The 22,237-nt window shown below is 40.9% G+C and overlaps 1 protein-coding gene across 1 annotated transcript in view; it reads right to left on the bottom strand.

The window, feature by feature from the left end:
• agap3 (ArfGAP with GTPase domain, ankyrin repeat and PH domain 3) overlaps positions 1-22,237 on the bottom strand; it is a 116,286-nt gene that overhangs the window by 49,502 nt on the left and 44,547 nt on the right. The window contains exons 2-8 of the mRNA XM_054626965.1: positions 15,808-15,866; positions 12,838-12,925; positions 9,300-9,385; positions 6,118-6,259; positions 5,396-5,530; positions 2,112-2,239; positions 771-926 (exon numbers count right to left, since the gene is read on the bottom strand). Coding sequence (XP_054482940.1) covers positions 771-926; positions 2,112-2,239; positions 5,396-5,530; positions 6,118-6,259; positions 9,300-9,385; positions 12,838-12,925; positions 15,808-15,866 — 794 coding nt within the window. The remainder of the gene's footprint in view (positions 1-770; positions 927-2,111; positions 2,240-5,395; positions 5,531-6,117; positions 6,260-9,299; positions 9,386-12,837; positions 12,926-15,807; positions 15,867-22,237) is intronic.

Raw genomic sequence — 22,237 nt, 5'->3', positions numbered from 1 at the left:
GAGGTCTGGGGAGGAGTCTAGACTCAGCGAGATCGGTTAAGTGGCTGGGTGAGGTTTTCTCTATCTGGAGGCGGGGGCGTCGGAGGGTGAGGGGCATGCGTTACTGGTTAACGGGGCATTTTGCTGGCTCAGACTTTTAGTATTAGCTCGGCGTGGGGGCAGAGGGGGTGGGGGTGGGGGTGGGGGGGGAGAGGTGGCAGCGGCGGTTTGGGTTGTTGCCGTTTCTGCCCCAAAAGGGAAGTCACTGCATAGAAAGGATCTAGTAAAAAATAAGAGGGGGGGGGAGGGGGAGGGGAGGGGGAGGTCAAAGGTTTAGACAGAGCAGAGGGCCTCGCTTGTTTATGGGTGAGATGAGAAACGTTATCCATGTGCACTTATTACATCCAATTAGAAAAAGAAAAAGGACATAAAAAGAGTATTTCTTGTTTGTTTTTTTTGTTACCCCCCCCCCCCCACACAGTGCTTATCTTTGATATTTGCTTTTGAAAGAAAAGGGTTTATATTCTTTTTGGAGCATTTCGGGGGGGGGGGGGGGGTTGTTTCTAATATCATTTTCTATTTAGTCTTTTGCCCTTTGTGCTGTGTGAACAAGACGCTTTTTTTTTTTGTTTGTCTTTTTTTTGCCTGCAATCGGAGGCAGAGGAGAAGGTGGCTGTGGTGCGTTTTTCTCGAAGCGACCTGTCTCCCTCTGGTGGATAAAGTGTGCTCGGCAAACATGCCTCCTAGTAGTGTGAGTGGGTGTTGCTTTGCATCAGCTGTCGCATACTTACTGTGAAAATGTTGGAGCGGCGCTTCGACTGCTTGCGGATGGGCGTGGGCGTGTTGGAGGAAGCGATGGTCTCGATGCGCATCTCCCGCTGGCTGATGCTGGGGGTGGAGGGGACGGAGGAGGAGTAGTCGCTGAACGCACCCCCACCGTTGGCCGCCTGGGGAGCGAGAGAGATTAAGAGGAACCGACGGAATCAGAAGAAGCGAGGGAGGGAAGAGAGAGATGGAGAGAGAGAGAGAGAGATGGAGGGGTTGAAAGTCTTCATATTGAGGGACAGTCTATGTGTTTTCCCACGCTGATAACAGAAGTCATGATTGTGAGAAGAATTACATAAATGTGCAATAGAAAAAAAGTCTGTGCAATACTACAATTATTCTGTCTGTTTATATAATATACAATTATTCTGTCTTGTTTTTTTTATATATGTTTGTTATTATTGATAACAGAAGTCATGTATTGTAATTTATTTTTTAAGTTTTTTACTGCGATTACTTATTTATAATACTTGTTTGACCTTGTTTTTTTTTTTATTTATGTCTCCTGTTTTTTTTTTTTACTAATGTCTTGTTTTCTACGCTGATAACAGAAGTCATGATTGTGAGAAGAATTACATAAATGTAATTTATTTTTTAAGTTTTTTACTGCGATTACTTATTTATAATACTTGTTTGATCTTGTTTTTTTTTTTACTTATGTCTCCTGTTTTTTTTTACTTATGTCTCGTTTGTACTATTCACGCTGATAACAGAAGTCATGATTGTGAGAAGAATTACATAAATGTGCAATAGAAAAAGTCTGTGCAATACTACAATTATATGTTTGTTTGTTTATATAATATTTGAGTTATTGTGTTTTTTTAAGTTTTTTACTGCGATTACTTATTCATAATACTTGTTTGATCTTGTTTTTTTTTTTTACTTATGTCTCTTACTATTCTCTCTGCTGCTGTAATCCTGCAAATGTCCCCGCTGTGGGACAAATAAAGGATTATCTTATCTTATAAATGGAAAATATCCCTTAAATAACAGCATAGTTATAATAGTTTCTGTCTGTATATATAATATTTCAGTTACTGTGAATTCTTTACTGTTTTTTTACTGCTTTTTTTATTGCTCATTTGCTTATTTATAATACTTATTTTGATCTTGTTTTTTTTGTTTTACCATGTCTCTTGTTTGCACTATCCTCTATGCTGCTGTAATCCTGTACATTTTCCCATTGCGGGACTAATAAAGGATTATCTTATTTTATCTTATCTTATAAAGCTCTCATATGCAATATTTTGCACTGCATGATCAGTCATTTTAACAGTGCGCCGTCTTTGGTTTGGTTATGATCTTACCTGGTTGATGTGAACAGAGGGGATGGATGCAGCGGGGACTGACGAGTGGCTGGGAGAGTTGGGGAGAGATTTGCACGGACCGATGGAGAGCTGCTGCTTTTTCCTCATGGCCACCACCTTCTGGGCAACTGGAGACACAGAGCAACACGTTGTTCATTAACGCTGTCCTCATGATAGAAAGGGTTGTCAGTAAAAGGAATTCAGAGAGCTTTGGAGGACTGATAATGAACATAGAAACCATACATGTGCCTCAGTAGATGGATAAGTTACACTGCTCATTTCTGAGACTACTACACTACTAACAGAAGTGAGTGTGAGAACTTGGTACATACTATAGTTAAACAATAAGCATTTGTAACTCTTGGATCAGAGATTGGATATATTTACTCAACATAAACTGCTCAAATAGAAATGTTTTTAACCAACAGAAACCTTTAAAAAGTACATCACATCTCTCGGTTTCCAAAAGATTTTGACTTTGATCATGATTTTTGTTTTTATGACAAATAATGTGGTGAATGTGCAGCCAAAGATCAGAACGAAATAAAGAAACAGGTGCAAGTCCAACTATTCTGTTCAAACCACCTTGGAGAAATAGTTTCAACAAGATAAACATATTTTAGGACTAAAGACGAAATATTTGAGGACTAACGTCTCGATAAGAGTCATAAGATGCATTAGGCGTTGAAATGTTCTTTAATAAAGTTAGTATACTTTGACCTAAATCTCTAAAATCCTCTCCTTATTAGAGATGCATCGATCAAACTTTTTCAGTCCTGATAGCAGAACCTTGGTTTTAGGTATCAGCCGATGTCAGTTAGTGTTTAATAAATGAGTTGTCTTCACTGTGTGGTGGTGAAAACATCTTTAAATTAACAGGAATTACAGTTCAAGTGTCCGCTTCCAACAGCTGACATGTTTGTTGTCACCTCCGTCAGCTATACTGTCTACTGATGTGCTGCTGTGGATGCATGGCGTTTGTACAAACACGTGTTATCAGATGTAAACATTGAATAGTATCGCATTCGTCGGCCCCATTGTCCCGATAACCGATTCAGCCGTTTCAGTTACTATAAGCGCAATTTCCTACATCAGCATTTGATCGTTGCATCCCTACTCCTGATCGCAATCTGTTGTGCAGAGGTTGAAGTTCCTTTCACTTCTTCCTTCACACTATTTCTTCTCTTGTTTCTTTCATAAACAGAACACCAACAGCATATTAATCAAATAAAGCTCAGCAAAAGTAAGCAAAGCTAATTCCAGCCAGATGAAGAGGCATATGAGCACATTATCACAAACACCTCGGGCCATTTGTTTTCCAGTCAGGTAATAAGCAACATACTGCAAATAGTCTCATGCGCATCTCCTCGGGGGGGACCTCTATTTCCAACAAAAGTAATCATACAAAATGATGCTTGCAATATATATATATGTTTTTGCGTCATTCACTGAGCTCTCCGGGGTGAACTTGGCCAAATGAGACTACTGTCACCATCTGAACAGCCTGATTTGCCATGCAGTTTGTGCGACCCCCGTCATTTCATTCACAGCACGCTCTGGTGAGGGGCCTGGGTGGAGAGCCAGAGGTGGTGTTCGCCGCTGCGTGACGTGAATTAGCACTGAGGGGAAAGAGGGATGATTTGAAGTTGCGCTGACAGCTGGGACCGCAACGCCAGGCCGCCTGCTGCAGCATCGCAAACACAGAGAGAGAGAGAGAGAGAGACAGAGAGAGAGAGAGAGAGAGAGGAGTAATACGGAGCGACGTCTCCAAAACAGCCAGCACTCCATCTCTTTTAATTATTTCAAATTGGGCTTCAGGAAGCAATTACGGCGGGGACGGGAAGACAACGTGCCTGTGCATCAAGTGAACGGCATGCAAAGTGATGGTTGTGTTACATGTTGATGTTTTGTGGTGGGATGACAGGCTTTTCAGAAAAGCTGCAGCCTTTAGGGGATAACGTTGAAGCAGCCGAGCCTCCACAAGACGGCGTCATGATTTCAATTATGGATTCAGGGAGAAACTCGAGAGTTCACAGATACTTTTAAAAAACATTAAGAGGGCATTTCACCATCCATACACAGCTGAATATTAACCAGTCTTTCTAGCTTCCAGCTCCAAATTGGTATTCAATCCTACATCCGGATTTTTAGCTTGAAGCGTTTGACAATTTAAAGTGCCTGCTGTGTTATTAATTAAGATGAGCCTGTTAACGTTCCTCTTCTGTTCATTCATAAGTATACTGAGCTAATCATAGCCGCTGACCACACAGCATGAAGAATATTAATGTCTATGTAGACTGCTGTACACAGGTCATACAGGCATTTATGTTCGTACACGCTCAACAGCATGATGACTGTTTTCAATTAGCAAGTGTGGTGGAAAAAAAAACATGTAGTAATTAGTGAATTTTAATGAAAATGATTTTGACGTTTAACAGCGTGGCACGCGGAAATTGCAAAGAAAAATGTTGATCCAAGGTTATAGAAGTTGATCTAATGTATGATCGTTTATCTCATAGTTTTGGACCTATTTTGACCACTTCTCTTGAAATGGGAATAAGGTGAAAAGACCCTGAATCCAGGTGGCGTTCATATCATTCATAGAAAACGCTGTTGTTTTGGTTATTCAAGAAATTGTCGAAAAATCCTGTAATCATTCCATCAAATTATTCAAATTGGAAATTGTTCATCTGAAATGTGATTTAGCTGTTGGTATGATGGTTTAGAACATTTGACCTCAATGAATAAACAGAGCCTTTGTGTTTCTCTTTGAGTGAGGCCCGTGAATAAGAAAATAAGGTAAAACGAGGGCTTCAACCAACATAATAATACATTTTAGATTAAAGTGACGATCATTTTTGGTAAATATTGGTAATTTTTTCTGTCATGAATGTCAGATATTAGCCTAAAATGACCATCACATTATGCAAATTTCAGGTCTCCAAATTATTTGTAATGTGTGACCAAATATTCACATATGAAAAGTGTGAATTTGTAAATCTCTGGCTCTTTTGCTTTACAAATCACATAAATGATTGAATGATTATAAAAACAACACCCGATTCATGTTTAGTCAATCAACAAAATTGTTTCAGCTCATATAAAAATAAAAACGCTGCTCAAAGCCAAAGAATACAGTTCTGGAGTTATCAAATACCTCTCATGGACCAGTAGGGGGGGTAAACTAGTGACTGTGTTCTGTACTCTAAACCGCCATCATGTTCAAGCTACACCTTGTACTTCCTGTCTAACCCATTTCCATATTTTTTTTGAACCCCTCTCACCGTCCTGGAAGACTCTCTCCACATTCAGGCCGTAGGTGGAGCAGGTCTCATAATACGTGCAGCGCTTCAGGTCATTCGACAGCTTTCTGGCCCGCGAGTCATCGATCACTCTGGGGTTGGCAGCACTGATCGCATCTAAGAGAAGAGGGTAAGAACATATATTACTCAGACATTTTACCTAAACGATGAGGCTGGTCATATTCTGTAGTTTTGTTATTAAAATCAATTTATTTAACAAAAAAAACTTTACAACAAACTTTAATTTTGAACACGGGCTTAAACGACTGGGTACTGTTGTTTTAAAGAAACATTATTAAAAGAGGTGAATATAGTGCCTTTGTTGGGGACTATTTCTTATCTGTGGAGTAATACACATTTGATGTGCATGTGAGTAATTTCCAACAGCAGGGTGGTGCGTGTAGGATTGTTTAAAAATAAACTACAGAGCCCATGTTCTCTGTAATGAGGGAACATGTCACCCAGAGCGACAGTGTGGCTCACTGATGTGATTTAATAATTTTTTAACAACAAAGCAGCTCTATCGCACACAGAAATACTGCTACAGTATATCAGGCTTTAGCTACACAGACAGCACTTGTTATTATGATCAATTCTTTGTTGGTTCGGAATCTTTTTCTTGGATTTGTTGATAATGAGGAAGTGTAAACACAATGCAAGAACATGGAGGGGAGAAACATGTATATTAGCTGTAGGAAAAACACCTTGTGTTCCAACGAGGACCATGGGGACCTCAGCTGTGTTCCTGTAGCTGGAGAGGCGCAAGAAGTAATTGTAGACGGTCTGGAAGCTGATCTCATCCTCCAGGCTGAAGACGAAAACCACCGCATCCACCCAGGCAGCAAACTGAGGACAGAGGCAGAGGTGATAGGTTGAAGCACAGCGAAATATAATATGCCTTATTATTGCAGAAGAACTTTTACATAACGATTGTTGTTTTTGCCTCAGAGCCGTCGCTTCACTTGGATGTTTGAGCTTCACTGTGCAGAATGATGCCGACACAAAAAGGCTGATTTCACATTCATCTACTTCAAAATGTGAAGTTTCTTGGTGCTCAACTTAAATCTGAGTTTAAGTCTTCTTCTTGACATCCCAACAAGTCTGGAGGCCAATCATGATCTATTATGCAACGAGTGATGTCATGTGCACACTTGAAAGCTCGAGCATCAACTGAGAGGGAACTTTTTCAACAAAGTACATTTTCTGTGTAGTCGCTAAACTTTTGAAATATACAACTTGCATGTTCATAGATCATAGAAGGAATAGATGCACATTAAGGGATTTTTAACAAAGTAATTACACTTTTTTGTGGGAAAACCATTAAGATGCAAATTATTTTTAATAATTATGCCTTAAAACTTTTTTTTTTTAATGAATATAATTTGTTCTTGTAATAGTCCCCTGAAAATAGGCGATGTATCTTAAATGCAGACATTTTTACTGTTATGCGTTGCAGGCCTTCTTTTGACTGTAGTTCATACATGCAGACAGAAGGGGGCAGTGCAGCAGCAGCCACAATACAGAGTGTCACTAGGTGATGTGAAAGCGAATGATGAAAACACTACTACTGCATCCTTATCTGTATTCCCACCGCTATAGTAATCTAGAAATCTTTGTATTTGCTGCGTCATATACACGTCCACAATCTCAGCAGAAATTATGATCAAACTGGGGAGAGAAGTTTCCCCATGAGTGGAGGAAATCAACCCTAATCACCATTCATTGTATAGGGAAGAGGCTAAGCATAGCTCAGAGTAGTGCTAGCAGTGACAATCAAGTGATAACTATTCCCCCTCTCCTCCATTCAACTTCCACACCTCGCTCAGACCCCCGATAGGGAATGAATGGCAAATCAAGCCTCGGAGCCACAACTCTGCTCAGCCTCCTGTGAGTGTGAACATAATGGAGGCCTTTAATTATGCCAGTAATTATACAGGCAGCTGACAACTAAAGCAAACTAATTTCTATTCCCTAATCTCGCCGAGCGCAATGCAAGCGTAAACATCGGAGCTCTGCCAGGCCAGGTGACAATGGCTGCTGATGGAAACGCACGGTCAAGTCACACCGAGCTCACGTGTGACAAGAAACGTTGGATCTTGTGAAGGAAGCCACAAGAAAGTCCTTTTTGTATTTATGGAGTTTGTTAGCATTTTATTGAATCTGCGTATTAAATCTCCTTCCTAATCCCTTATTGATTTTATTTGGGTTTTGTTTAATTCAAGCAGCAGAAGTTACTAAAGTACTTAGTATTTAAGAATTAAAGCTCCAAGAGTGATCTAATACTCAAGTTCTGTCACATGAATGTGTTGTACATTACACTAGCCAATAAGAAAAGACGGAGAGTTGTTTCGTTTTTTGCTAGTGGTGAAAACTAACGACATACATTTACTTCAGAACTGTTTTAAAAGATACATTCACTTGTTTTCTTGGCTACTAGTGGGCAGCAAAAACAAGCTGAGAACACAACAATGTTTTATAATCATCTTCTGAGTTGATAAGGCGACATTAGCATTCATTTGGAGTCGTGTTTCCGACCACCAGACCAACGTAATACCAACATTCAATCTCCTTTTAGCTCTGTTGGGCTTTCTGAGAGCTCCTGAGGGAGATATCTGACCCTTTAGCAGCTTAATGCTCCACTATGTTCAACAGGAAGCTGCAGCTCTGTCTGTCTGCCGTTTGGCGCTGGATCGGTGGCGTACAGTCGGTTCATCAGAGCTTTTTTGGTGACGCTGCTGCGTCTGGGAACGACGCTGCTGAAGGCCGTGAGAGTCCACCAAAACATTAAAATATTGCTTTTTTTAACTCATTTGAAAACATTTTAAGACAGCCATAGTTACTACTTACTTGGAGATTAAGAACTAAGGTGCAAAACATGTGATTAAATCAAATAAAGTAAAATAAATACGATGTGATCCATTACTCTAAATTTGAATATACGATTTTTCCCAAAACTTGAAAACAGGATAACCCAGGCACTAAACCAAATGTTAGAATGAATCCTTTACTGTTGAAAACCCCAGACTGGATGAAGTAGAATAAAACAGAAATGTCCTGTGAGATATGTAAATGGGAAGTAAAACCCAACACTGTCTGGTAAAACATGGCTCAAGAACCATCACAGAGGCTAAGAGTCTGTGATGTGTGCTCTAACGTCACGCAATGCTTAGCAGGAAGCAATTCATTTCCATTAAAAAAAGCATGAAATAGTGTCAGTATGAAACCATAAATTGCCTGATCTCTTATAGAGACCTAGTGAAGCTCACTCTGGATGAAAGAGTAGCTCCATTACTCTTCATATTGCACATAATAATAGATTAGATGCTGCTTTGCCCCTTCGACCATAGAAGTTATTTTGGCTCGGCCTGCTCATTGATCTGTTGTGCTGAGTGTTTCCCCGCTGCTGCAAACAGTCCTGCAGAGAAGTAATGGTCCGTCTCTAAACAGTTCCTGCCTGCATGACAGTTTGCAGTAGTGCTCTACTCGACCAGAGAAATTCTCAGGTCAAACAAACACCTTTTCGTGGCATTCAAATCTAATGAACAACTTTCTCTTAATGACGGCCAGTGAGTGGTGGAAGAAGTATGCCGATCCTTTATTCAAGTGACAGTACACCAATGTAAAAGTACTCAAAATCCTACTTATTAAGGCTTTCCTTGACCAAAGAAATTATCAGTTGACTAATACTCATATGATTTAATTGACAAATTGATGAGAAGCACCACTTTAAATCTTGTGTTTACCAGAGATGTGCTTATAAAACTAATCTACTTAAGAAATATTAGCAGACAAAGAGAAAAACCCCTGAGTTCCTGTCTGACACATCTTGCAGCTAGAGATCAAGGTTTTTGTTTATCGTTTTTTTCTTCAGAATCAACACTCTTACCTGCAATTCTGGAGGCCCTCCTTCATCTCTGATCAGGAGTAGGTAGCTCTGTCCATCCACCACTATTTCTTTCTTAAACCGTCCACCTGAGGAAGAGACATTTATTCATTATTTCGTTATTGTTCCAAGGGGATTCTTCTGACGTGGCAAGTCTGGTACAAGATGATTTGGGGAAAATTGTCTCAGGATGTAATAACCAACCACCGGGGTTTTTTCCAAAAAGAGAAAAAGGCTGCAGACACTTCTCATAAATCATAAAAACACTGAGGACGTTCCAGAAACTGAAGTTAATATCAGAACCCAGCTTGACATGGCCTATAAAAGTTTGGTTGAGATGTGTGTGAGTTTAAGTGCAGCTCTCAATTCTGGAGGATCGTACGCCGACAGGAAACCAGGTCTCTCTGGAGCCAATTATGCTGGCGGGAAATTGCCATTTAGCGCATCTAATGCACAGCTGCTGAGTGAACAGGTTCAGTGACACTGTCGCTGCACAGCCACAAGTCCTGGAAAGAGCCAAACTTTCACTTCACAACATCATCAGACTGCACGTTCGGTCCATCGCTGCACTGCGGTGAGCTACAGAGGTTGAGAAGATTGGTTTTCACTGCATTTACATAACTCATTACACTTAGCTTGAATTAATCTTTTATTGCAAAGGGACGTAGAGCGAAAGGAACGGAAGTGATGGGAGATGAAATCAGAGGCTAAAAACATTATGAAATGGGGTGCCTCAGGTCACACCGGGTCCACAGGAGAGTAGCGACGAGCTAACACTTAGCCCCCCGCGCAGCCTCGACTATCTCTCTCCTCTTCTTCATTTCTCCTCTAATAGAAATGCAGATTCCTCGCCGCTAGCGAAAGCCGGCTGCAGATAAAGAAGAGATCAATGGGAGAACTATGCAGTAAATTAGATTTTGCATATCATTTAAATGGTCTGCGATCTTGCTGAGATTAAAAACATTCAAATGAGAAAAGTTGTGAGGGCTAGAGATGTCCCTGGGTGTGAATACAGCGCCTTATGAATACCCAAAATGTGCTGAAAGCAATTTGACGAAATTGAGAAAAAAAAAAAAAAAAAAAAAAAAAATGCACAAATGTAAAAAGATCTAGGAATGATCATAAAACGTATCGACGCAAATGGTGCCGGAGACAGCAGATGTGCAACGCGGACTAAAAGTACACCTGTTACACTTCGTCTAGGAGTTTCATAAGCAGTGCTGTTAGCTCAGATATTCCTGGATGATTGTCTGAGTTCACGCTGTTCAACGAGCATATCAAGAACTACAGGTCTTACATCACAGGGGAGCTGTGAGGGCCGTACAGTAGCCGGGCCCTTTAATGTTTTAATAGGCGGAGAGTATTCAATATCCCAGCAAGCAATACATATCCACTTGAGCCACACTTCCACCCTGTTAAGTCCACTTTAGCCCGCTTGGCAAATAGGGGATTCTCCCAGCCTTTTGCACCGGGCTCTCAAACCCTGCTGGATGCTGGTTGTGTAACACAGAGAGGGATCCACGTACCACCAGCCAGATTTTTTTTTTTTTTTCTTCAATCTTTTTTCTTTTTTTTTGTAACTAAAGTCACAGAGCTTTGTAGATTCAGACAAAGGACTGAGAAACTACATGTCTGTGTGTCTCTGAATCCTGTTTTAAAAAAAAAAAGGGGAGAAAAAAAAAAGATGAGGAGGATCTCATTGCACAGTGGGAAAAAGACTGGATCAAAAAAAAAAGCAAACCAAAGACTTATCAGAATACGGAGCCTGGCAGCACATGCATACGCCAGAAACAGATTACGGAGAGTCTCTCTGAAATCAGTATCTGTAATGAAAGTAACTCTGGTGGAACCACGGGTTGGAAATTTAAAGCAAACATTTCAGTTGCGTAATCACCCAGGATGCTGTTGTCTTTATTCGGAGCTTAGCCGATACAAAAAAAAACAAAAGTCTGTGCTGTGAATAATCATAAATGAGGCAGCAAGACCACGATACCTCTTTTCACCTAAGGACTACATGGTGGTGAAAAGCAATCATTCAAATGTGCTCCATCTTACATGAAGAGAGGCGACTAATAACCCCGCAGACAGCCTACAGAGAGACGGAGAGCTGGTAGGCACGGTTAACACGCAGCGAGCATACTCTGCTTACACGGAGGCTTAGACCTTGACACAGAGCCACAATCCAACAGAGCTCCATCCGGTGTTGCCATGGCAACACACCCAAGTACCTTTTTTTTTCTTCCCTTTCTTTCAGATATCATAGCAAAAGCCCAGGAACAAAAACACAGAAGAAAGACCCGCAGCTGAACCGGTGTTGGAGCATATAATAAAATAAAAAAACACAAAGAGAGCTCGAGCAGCGGCTAATTATGGGACAGGTATGTCGTGTCACTGCAACGCAAAGGGACACGCTGACATATCTGAGCCGACGCGTTTCCGTGATTACAGCAGCAACGCTTGTTTTTTTTTCTTTTCTGTCCTGCATTTTCTACCATTGATTTCTCAAGGACTAATTAAGCCATGAGGATTTTCATCCCTTGGTGCAGCAAAATGCCAGAAACTAATTATGCACTTCACGTCTCGTCCTCACTATAATTACACTAAAAATGAAACACTGCAAAAACCCCTCAAAGATCATCAGTTAACTCCGGGTTTACCAACATCTCTGAGGATTTCTGAGAGGGGGACTTACCTTTCGGGCCAGAAGGGGGCATTCTCATTATGATTCTGCTGATTATTTGAACAATATTTGATCTTTTAATCTCAGAATGAATTCAAACGGTGAAGAGTCCCTTTCTTGAAATAGACTTAACTTAACTAAACTGAGAAACTGACCCTTTCTCCACCAGCACATCCAGGAAGTAAACGGTTTATGATTGTTACAAAAACTTTGATTTGCAATCCCAGAGAAAATGATGGGGTTTGGTTTTACCTTTGAGTTTTAACAGTGAGTAATCTCCACAGCCCTGATTTACTGGAAATGTTATGCTTTGTCATTACCTCCCCAATCTCAGTGGAGGAGGAGAAAGCTCATTTATAAAAATGAACCCAGCCAATTATCAATTTTTGGCATCGAGAAGGTTGATTTAATCCAACACACAACAATTTAATACAAACTAATTAGGAAAAAACACGCTCACAAGGCACCACACTTCATGTAAATACCCTAACACACCCATCCTAATATGGTTATCCGTCTGTACGGAGGAGCAATCAGTGCCAACGTGCTCCACTCTGCCTATGTAAAACAATAGAAAACTAATTTACCAGCTGGCAGGTTTCTGTATAATTTCATTAATCAAACGATCTTAGAAGACATCAGATTGTCATCAATCTCATAACAAGGCTTCTCTTAATTTATGAGAGGCTGACACAAAGGAAACAAAAGGTGTTATTATGTATGACAAGCTGGGAGGTGAATCAGGCCATGAAAGCCGAAGTAAACACGCTGCGTTTATCTGAATCTTTGTGGTTTTTCTTGGAGTATCTGACGTGTTTGTAATCACCTCCTGACCCCTGACCTCCAACAGCAGACTCTTACCTTCAGGTGACTCCTCCTGCACATATGTGCCCGTCAAGTACCGGTGGACCAGAGCGGACTTCCCACTGGACAGATTTCCCACAATGCCCTGCAAGGCCAAGAGCAAAACACTGTGATTATTGGTGACAGGCGTAACATGACAGGTACAAACCAGAAGCATATGTGGACTTGAGGGGCCGTAATGGTGAGCTGACAAAAAAAACAGTCTCTCAGCACAAGGTAGTCTCACTTTGTGTTTCCGAAGCTTTCAACCTTCCTCAGAGACTCTGTCCGCTGAGGAAGGCCATGAAATGTTGTTAAAAGCCTCAGAAACACGAGGTTAATGGACCTTGGGTGTGGGAATTCCCTTTGGTCAAGCTGCTGTTTACAAGTTCAAGAATGACCCTTCAACCTCAACCATTACAGTGTTTTTTTTCATGTTTAGGCCCATTATCTACAAACTGCATTAACTTTTCATTGCATCAAGGGTTATATTAACATAAACTAATTTCCCATGGATTATGAGACAACAATAACAAATGGGAGCTGTTTGGCTGACAAGTGACAAATCTTAGTTGTACGAAAAGTGTTTAGAACAGTTCCTGTTAACAGAAGCATTCTCATTGGAGACCAACTGGTAAATCAAAAGAAAACATATTAGTTTAGTGCTTTTCAATACGGAGAAAATCAAATATTACAATGTTTTTGACCAAAATACCTCAATATCAATATTGCGACAAGATTGTGAGACAATAAGATTTTTGGTAAATGATTCTCAGTAATGTGGATATAGTGACGAAGTGGATAAATGCAAATAATAGAACAGTTTGTTAAGTTCAGAAAATTAGATAAGTTTACTGTTATGCAGGCTTTAAAACCAGGAAAAGACCGCACATAAAGCCATTTTACAATAATAAAAAATACCAGACAATATATAGGGTCATATCCCTATATCAATCTTATATATTGTATTGGCTTTTATCCAATAGATTTATATTGAAGTATATGTAAGAGTCCAAGAAATTGCATCTGCCTCTAAAGTGTAGTATTTTTAGGGCTGTAATTACTCTGCATATACAAAACAGAAAGGTGAATCAATTTCCACTGTAACGGATCACTTTTTTACAGGTAGGTTTTAATTCCATACTGGTATAAACTGTAACAAACTACTGCCTGACACAAACACAAAAAACACATATGGTATGCTTAGAAAACGGTGGGAAGTAATCAAACTTTCATTTGGTTTGTAGTCCAGGAACAAAACCTTTAAAACCACTATTTGGTTTTCCTCACGCAGGCATTATGAAACATTATGAGGAAAAGTCCTCGAACTAACTGGTTGCAGTCTCTCCCCTACTTCCTCTCCCTGGCGTCTGGACCAGACCTATCTACTGCGCCTTCAGGGTGATGCATGGCGGAGGGTGGGCTGATGATGCCAGCATGTCTGGGAAGAACAAAGGCTGCAACATGCCTCATCTCCTCCTCCACCTCCTCCTCCTCCACTACTACCCACCATCGCCCTCCTCTTCTTCAGATCATTAGTGGGTGTTAGAGTCAGGTATGGTTCTAATTATAGGGAAGTTTGAGGCTCAAGAGAAAAGATCGGTTTGAGGCCTTTCCCAGCCTTCCCCCTCTATAATTGAAGTATAAATATACCATGTGGTACCCCGGCAGAATAAACTATGAATAAGCTTTAAGTTAGCAAAAGTTGTAGACTGTGTGTGGTGAAAGCAGTGAGTCAACAACTATCAACTTTGAATGCACCACCGAACCAGAGTGCCTGCTGTTTTAACTGGTTTTGTGACCTGCTGATATATAGCCTTTGTAGAATCTGGAAGAAAAAAAAAGGCTGTATCAGCACTACTACAGTACAAAAGGTTCACTGTTCTTTGTAGATGTTTGGGTTTGATCTGGTGGAATATTTTAAGATTGTGTATTTAATGATCAAAAAGATGGCAATAAAAAATAAGGTTTGACCACAGCTTAGTTGCCGTCATAAAAACTACAAAAGCGGGGTCCATTTTTTCTGCTGTAGCAGATGTTGAAGAGGTTCTCATCATTTCATCTGATCTGCAGATAATATTTTGACCCCCATTTCCTGTCTTTATTACTGAGGCACCAAAAAGAATAAGCAGATTATGCAATCATATTAAAAGAGCTTCTTAGCCCAACTTCTTCTTTTCATTATGACCTTGTCACTGAACAGCAATTCTTTGAAATTCTTTGAGAGTTTTGAAAAAGAATAATCGTTTTTTTTTTAGTCACTTCATTCACGTCTTTCGAGGTCTAATTAACAGAGGCCATGTGTTGAAGCTCCTAATTAACACCTGGGAAACATAAACAGGAACAGGGCTGCATTTTAAGTGTTTGAAGAGAAAAAAGGAAGTTGTGTTCTAGCTTGTGAACCCCCCCTTTCATTCCATTGAAGTTTTCCCTTTTGCAAGGGGCAAACAATGAACTCACCTAACACGGAAATATTATATCAACTGTCAGAACGGTGGAGGGCCGTTTTCCAAAGGCTGCAAGTCTTTGTGAGTGGAAAGCACTAAATCATGTGAGGATGCTAGTTGTGCATTTGGCAGCGTCTGTGTGTGTGTGTGTGTGTGTGTGTGTGTGTGTGTGTGTGTGTGTGTGTGTGTGTGTGTGTGTGTGTGTGTGTGTGTGTGTGTGTGCTTCACTGGCGGGTGGGATCAGTCCCAGGATGTGTCACCAGTCTAGCCCAAAACTGTCACTCATTTCGCGTCCTGCTGCAAGACACCCTGCGTCTCCATGCCAACGCATCTCATTAAAAATCACCCAGTGACAGTGCCAGGGAAAAGTCCGGCCAATTTCTCAACCGTTCCATCTCATGTAAAATGCTAAACCAGTGATACATGGACAGAACATGCTTTCCCATTGACATTTAAAAAAACTAAAAAAACGATCAGCAAGTTGAAACCCCAGGAGGACGAAAACACAGAGGGACTGTTAGAAATATAAAAAGTTACTCACCACTTTCAGCTCCGGCACTGACCGACTCAATGTCCATTCCTGGCTGTTGACGAAAGAGTCTAAAAGGAAAAAGAAAGAAAAAGAAAAGAAATTAAGTCAAACTGCATTGAAGGGTAATCCATCTGTTTGAACCCATTTGACCTCAACCACAGATAATATGGCATTGACAGTATTTCCCCGTTGGATGATGGTAAAGTTATTTACAGCTACGGTTTAAAGACTATTTGTAGTTAGTGCAACAAGTTTTAATATAGATTCAGCTGTCACATACAGTAGCAGTCAAAAGTTTGGACACACCTTCTCATTCAACTACTTTGAAGAATCTAAAATATAAAACATATTCTGGTTTGTTGAGCATTTGTTTGTTTACCACATAATTCCATATGTGTTCCTTCATAGTTTGGATGTCTTCAATATTAATCTACAATGTAGAAAAAAAAAAATAAAAATAAAGAAAATCCATTGAATGAGAAGGTGTGTCCAAACTTTTGACTGGTGCTGTAGATATAAATAGTCCTATCTACAGTCAGGTATTTAGGACACCTTGACGTTCTGAGAGATCGACTTTTGTGAATTATTTCAAATGAATGTTCAGCGTAATTTCAACTATTCTTTTTCCATCATCTCTTATTTCCTGCACACAAAAACTCCACAGTTAACCAGTGGGATCGTGTCAAACATTTATGGAGTTTACTGAAGATCTACAGAGCCTACTGCACCAAGCTAACTGAAGTTAAAAGGGTTAAATTGTTAGATAAAAGTAAAGCCTTTCAAACGGGCAAACTTTATTTATGTCATACACTCCAGGGGAAGCGATCTTTCTCATCGTATTTTCACTGCACTTCTTTCCGAGGGATTCAAACAATATGATCAGAAAACAAACAACTTAACACATTAGAGCTGCAGCAACTGATCAACCATCAGTTATTTTGGGGAAGTAAAAGAACCAAAAAATAAATCTACTGGTTTCACCTAATGGGTATATGATTTTTTTATTTTTCTATAGTAGTATATTGAAACTCTTTGTGTTATGTAAACAGTTAATGAGCCAATTTTGGCTTCTTTGATCATTTTCTTTTTTTAGTATCAATACAATGATAAACCAAGAAGTGGAGAGCAAGGTCAGACCAATCAGAGGGTCGGTGGTTCAATACCCGGCTTCGGCAGTCGATGTGTCCTTGGGCAAGACACTTAACCCCAAGTTGCTCCCGAAGGCTTGCCATCGGTGTGGACTGGATGTGAATGAATATTAGTTAGAGTCTGATGGTGCACCTTGCATGGTAGCCTGTCATCAGTGTGTGAATGGGTGAATGATATGTAATATACTACTGACTGTAAGTCGCTTTGGATAAAAGCGTCTGCTAAATGACTGTAATGTAATGTAATGTAATACAATCACAGAACCAACCAGACAGTAAATGTTTGTCTTTCTCCGTGACTAATTTGCTCATATCCAGTTTTGTTTATGTAATTAAACTTATAAAAACACACAACTGCCAAGCAGACATTGTGAAACACCTATTGTACAGTAGGAACAATCTATGCAGTTCAATAAAAGGTTTCAACACAGTGCCATTACTGAACAGGATTTAGCTAATCCATTTCAGAAGACATCCTTTATCGGGCCTGAGTCAACTTGTTGGGTTTTTTCCAGTGACATTTGGAGACTTCGACTGAATAATCGCACACGCAGTGTCAGAGAACAATACAAACCCTCAGAGCTAAAACACACAAATGACAACTCCACGAGCAGTGCCCGTTTCCCACAGAGATGGAGTACACAACTATGTGTCATAACAACGATTAGAACAAAGACCCCCTTCCTGTTTTGGATCATGGCTTTCACACCATCTGAACCCCCCCCTCCCCAAAGAAGAAGATACCATCTCCAATATGGGAGCGTAGACTTCCTGTCTCCAGACAACAAGGTGTGTAATACCAGGTGAACCCCCACACACACACACCCTCATGTCTAAACCATAACAATTAAAGTGTTCACACACTAAACAGGGAGCCTTCACAGCAACGAGACTGTTTGTTGCAGCAATGATGGTTTCCTTTTGTGCCTGCGGCGATAAAAGAATGACGGCATAAACAGTACGGTAACCTCTGTCACCATAAGAAGTGTTTCTAGGTCCTTTCCAGAATTTATGCTAAAAAGCCCAAATGACTCAACGCTGAGCAGACCTGAGCCAAACATTCCTTTACCTGCTACAATTAGGGTAAAAACCCCCCCCCCCCAGTTCAAATGTTTACTTATTTCTAACATCCACTTACAACGAGCGTCATGCTGCTCTGGGTGTCTCACTTGTTGTGGGAGAGGAGAAAAGTTCATCCCCAAACAGAAGGGCCTTTCACCGAGCATTGTGTGGGGCAGCTCAGTCTTTAGACAGCAAGCCTCTCCTGCTAAGCCCTCTCTGTGTGCGTTTGACATGTCTGAACACGGGCACGAAGACACCCAACTGATTCAGTTTCAGGTCTGAGACTGAATCAGAGAAGGGTGCTGACTAATTTTCCTGTGTTTCCTTTCATTCTGTGAGTATCTATTATGTCCAGATGCATTTCCTTTACCTACTAAGATGTCTTTTTTTTTTTTTTTTAGATATATCACGTTATAAACAGTCACAACTAGCAATTTGACAAACGCATCAAAGTTACAGTCTTTAGCTCTTACTGAAGAAACCCAACATTGACAAATAATCAATAAACAGACACTATAGAGGGTTAAATTTAACAAGAAACCCGGAAGAGAAAAAAAACTTCAGAAAAAAACGCCACCGGATGCACAGATGTTTTTCTCTCATTTGCTCAGTCCACATAATAAAACTTTCACAGAGGGACACGTTCAAATGAAGGCCAATCCATTGATAACCATGCAGGGAAATGAAGTGTTTTAGTAGTGTGTTATTTAGCTATCACTTCACTACAATAAATATAGCCTATATGCAATCTTGTATACAATATGACTGAAAAGGCATAAGCAGAAGCGTAATGCTTATAAATGCCTATCCTCCATTCTTATCAATTAAGCTACCCTGAAGAAAATAATATATAAAAAAAGAAAAGAAATAATATCTATATATTTCATTCACACTTAGAACCCTCAAAACTTGCTTTACAAACAATCCGCATTCTTACTATCGTCATCAAAGGCCAGAAATGGAGTGGCTGCATTTCTGGAGCAGCACACTCCCTTATTATTGATCATGACAACACCACTTATGCTTTCAAGGACGTAAAAGCACAAAAGGGGAAGAAAGGAGGAGGAAATGAGGAGCTTTTACACAAAATTGACACTTGGTGCATCAATCTATTAAAGTAATAATCTGGTACATTTCCTCTCGTGGACAAACCTTTTACCAAACTGTAACAGAGAACATGTCCAACATGTTCCATCCTTAGAGCAGATACAGGACAACCAATCTGGGAAAAATAAAAAAGCCCTAATTGAATCCATGTGCTTGTGTTACGTCATTATTCAAAAATGAGCATCCCTGCATTACCGTGTCCCAGAATGCCTATGGAAACAGAGAGCCCCTGCATGTGCGATGCTCAGAGAGGACACCGGTGTCTTTGTCTCTGCGAGGGGGGAAACTGTGCTGCCAGCTTGTTTGTTAGGTTTTTCACTTCACTGCTCGTGTCTACTCAGATAAAAATGACCATTCTGTCTGAGGGTAGCGAAGCACAATCGCCCGCCCCCACCCATTTATTCCATTTCATGAGAAAAGAAAACGCAGTGCGAGCAAAAACCACATGCGTACGGCCGTCTGAGTTATGCGTGCATGTGCATACATGCGGGCATTTCTACGTGCAGTGAATGTGAAGTGGTTTTTGGAATGAGAGAGGACAACCTTGAGGTCGAAAGTTCCACTCTGACTGACTTTCAAACCATGCTTTCCCACTGTCATAAATTACAGAGGGAGAATTTAGCTAGCAATTAGTTCTCCTACTTTGCTTATATGCCAACCTCATGGCCGACCGACATTCCCCGTCCGACTACTTTCATCATGCCCCCAAAATGGTCCTAAATAATCTTCCTGTTGTGGGCTGCTCAGTGGAGCATTTTACACAGCAAACAACCCAGTCAAAAAAATCTCATCTCTGTTCTTCTGTTCTCCCCAGCACCAACATCTTCATCGTATCAAAAGGAAGTAAGTGACAAACACAATCAGCGGAGAACGAGGGAAAAGTCTTTACGCCGTGTCAGTCTGATGGGGTCCGGATGGCCTGCCCTACTTAAAGCTCTTAAAGCTTTGTGTTGTCAGGCATTGATCACTTCCCTCAAACTAAATTGGACATCCTGGTTCAAACAGGATTCTCATTCAACATCAGATTTCCAGATTGAGATTAGAGACATCTTGCAGCACAATGCTCAGGTTGACTGCCTCGATTAAATGAAGATTCATCTTTTCTGATACCCACAATGTGAACAAACTGATGGAAACAATCAGCCCTGAACTACAAGAGGAAAAACTGCATACAAAGTGAAGGTGGATCTACAAATTGCAGACCCCAACTCAGACTGTTTGTAGACTTTTTGGTGAATAGTTAAATGTTTCTAGAACAGCAGGACGCTGCTCACCTACTCAACCCCATCCCGGCGAACAAAATGTACCCTGGCTGAGATTTGCAGCGGCAGATGCTCAAAAACGAGTTATATTCAGTTATTAAACAGATTTCGCCGTGCTCATGCTTCTCAGTATCTTGCTGTCTCCATATTACTCTTGCAGCAGGTGATGGGGGCATCGCCACAGTGTTACTGTTTGTCTCCATTTCCTTCACAGTGTACATTTGTCTCGAACATAATCACCTGCCGGGAGTCTGGCTCACCAGGCCCTGCTGGTACGACTGAAACAAGCAGATGCATCTTTAAAAAAAACTAATCTATATGCAGATTTTGAAGCAGGCAGACAAACCCCAACTGCAAAGTTAAAGTTGTAACAGGATATATTGTTGGCAGGAATTCAAAGGAAGTGAATGCGACAAAGCAAAGGGAATTCCATCCTGATTAACAAGTTTCATTTCTGATTCAAGGTGAAGGAGAAATGGATGACAAACACCGGGGATTTTCTTCAAATTGTCAGTAGGTAATGGCAAGTTAAGGCAAGTCAAAATAAATGCGCTTCAGTGAGCATTTTTCTAAAGAAACCTATTACAGAGTTCTTTCTAGTAAGCCATTCCCCTTATATCAACCTTCAATAAGATGAGCGCATAGCTGACCACCTACGCCGCATTACCAGCAGCCCCTCCTCCAACCCAAAGACCCCCAGAGAGCCCCGATCCCAGCACACGGTTCACTGATCACTCATGCCTCGACAGAGCTGCTTTGTTCATCCCCCACAGGTGGGGGTGGGGACGCAAGTGCGCACACCTCAAACCCATCACCCTGAATTCCTCCTTCCACCAAAACCTCAGAAGATTTAGAAACTCATCATCAGGAAGCACTTGAACTGAGCGTGTGTGTGCGCGCATGTGTTTAGATTTGTGAGTGCTGGGCTTTCTGGGTTTAATTTAGGAGCAAACACTGAGGCAGGTAGCAACAGGCGGCGAGGCCCGCCCAGAACACCTCACTTTACTCAGACTGATCGGCACACCCACATTCCTAATGCCTGACTTGAGCGACTCTGCTGTGGAAGAAAATGGACAAATACCACTTGACACTCCGCCGCAGCAACAGGTATCCTCGGTAACATGTCATGTGAGAATACAAATACACCGGGGAGATCAACAAGGTTGACCTCATGACCCATTAGGAGTGTTAGGCTAGCATGAGAACAAAATATCTGCTTTGCCGGGTTCAAAAGGTTGGCTTAATGAGAATAAATACAGGATATATGCAACCTGGCATTAGAAGTCATTAAGTTGTCACGGCCTCTGTGTGAAGGTGTGAAATTGGATCTTGAACAACGAAATGTAGCAAATTGCAGCTATTAATTCAGATAGTAACAAATATTTGCTTCTCTCTCCTGGTCTTCCAGGCAACTGAACAAACGCACTTCACTTTCAGAGGTGTCCTTTAGACCAGTGCTTAAGTCGTCTTCCCCCCCCCCATCATTACACCATGTAAGCCCTCTTCATTTAGCCCTGCTAGGCTGACAAACGAATCCCCATTACAGCCACTAACTGCTTTAATGCTACCGTTGTAAGCCGTGTCTCCGTGAGGCCGACAGACAGCACTATGTCCTGTGTGTGGGTAACGCAGAGGCCGAACTGGGGCTGTGTTTGACCACCGTTGCACCGCTGTCGAAACACACCATTATACTGTGTTCTCATCAGTCACTGCTGATTTTAACTTACTTACTTGTACCTACCTTCTTATTTACTGAACTTCTAAAATCTTATGTAAGGCAAATGAGTTGCTGTGTAAGTGCTTACACACAGGCAGTTCTCAAATGAAAAACACTGGAGAAAGAAAGTACCCCGAAATAGA

The sequence above is a fragment of the Anoplopoma fimbria genome, chromosome 3 (assembly GCF_027596085.1).
Source record: "Anoplopoma fimbria isolate UVic2021 breed Golden Eagle Sablefish chromosome 3, Afim_UVic_2022, whole genome shotgun sequence".
In the NCBI taxonomy this organism is placed as follows: domain Eukaryota; kingdom Metazoa; phylum Chordata; class Actinopteri; order Perciformes; family Anoplopomatidae; genus Anoplopoma; species Anoplopoma fimbria.
The sequence above is the reverse complement of the archived record's forward strand: the minus strand, read 5'-3'. Positions and strand labels throughout refer to the sequence as shown.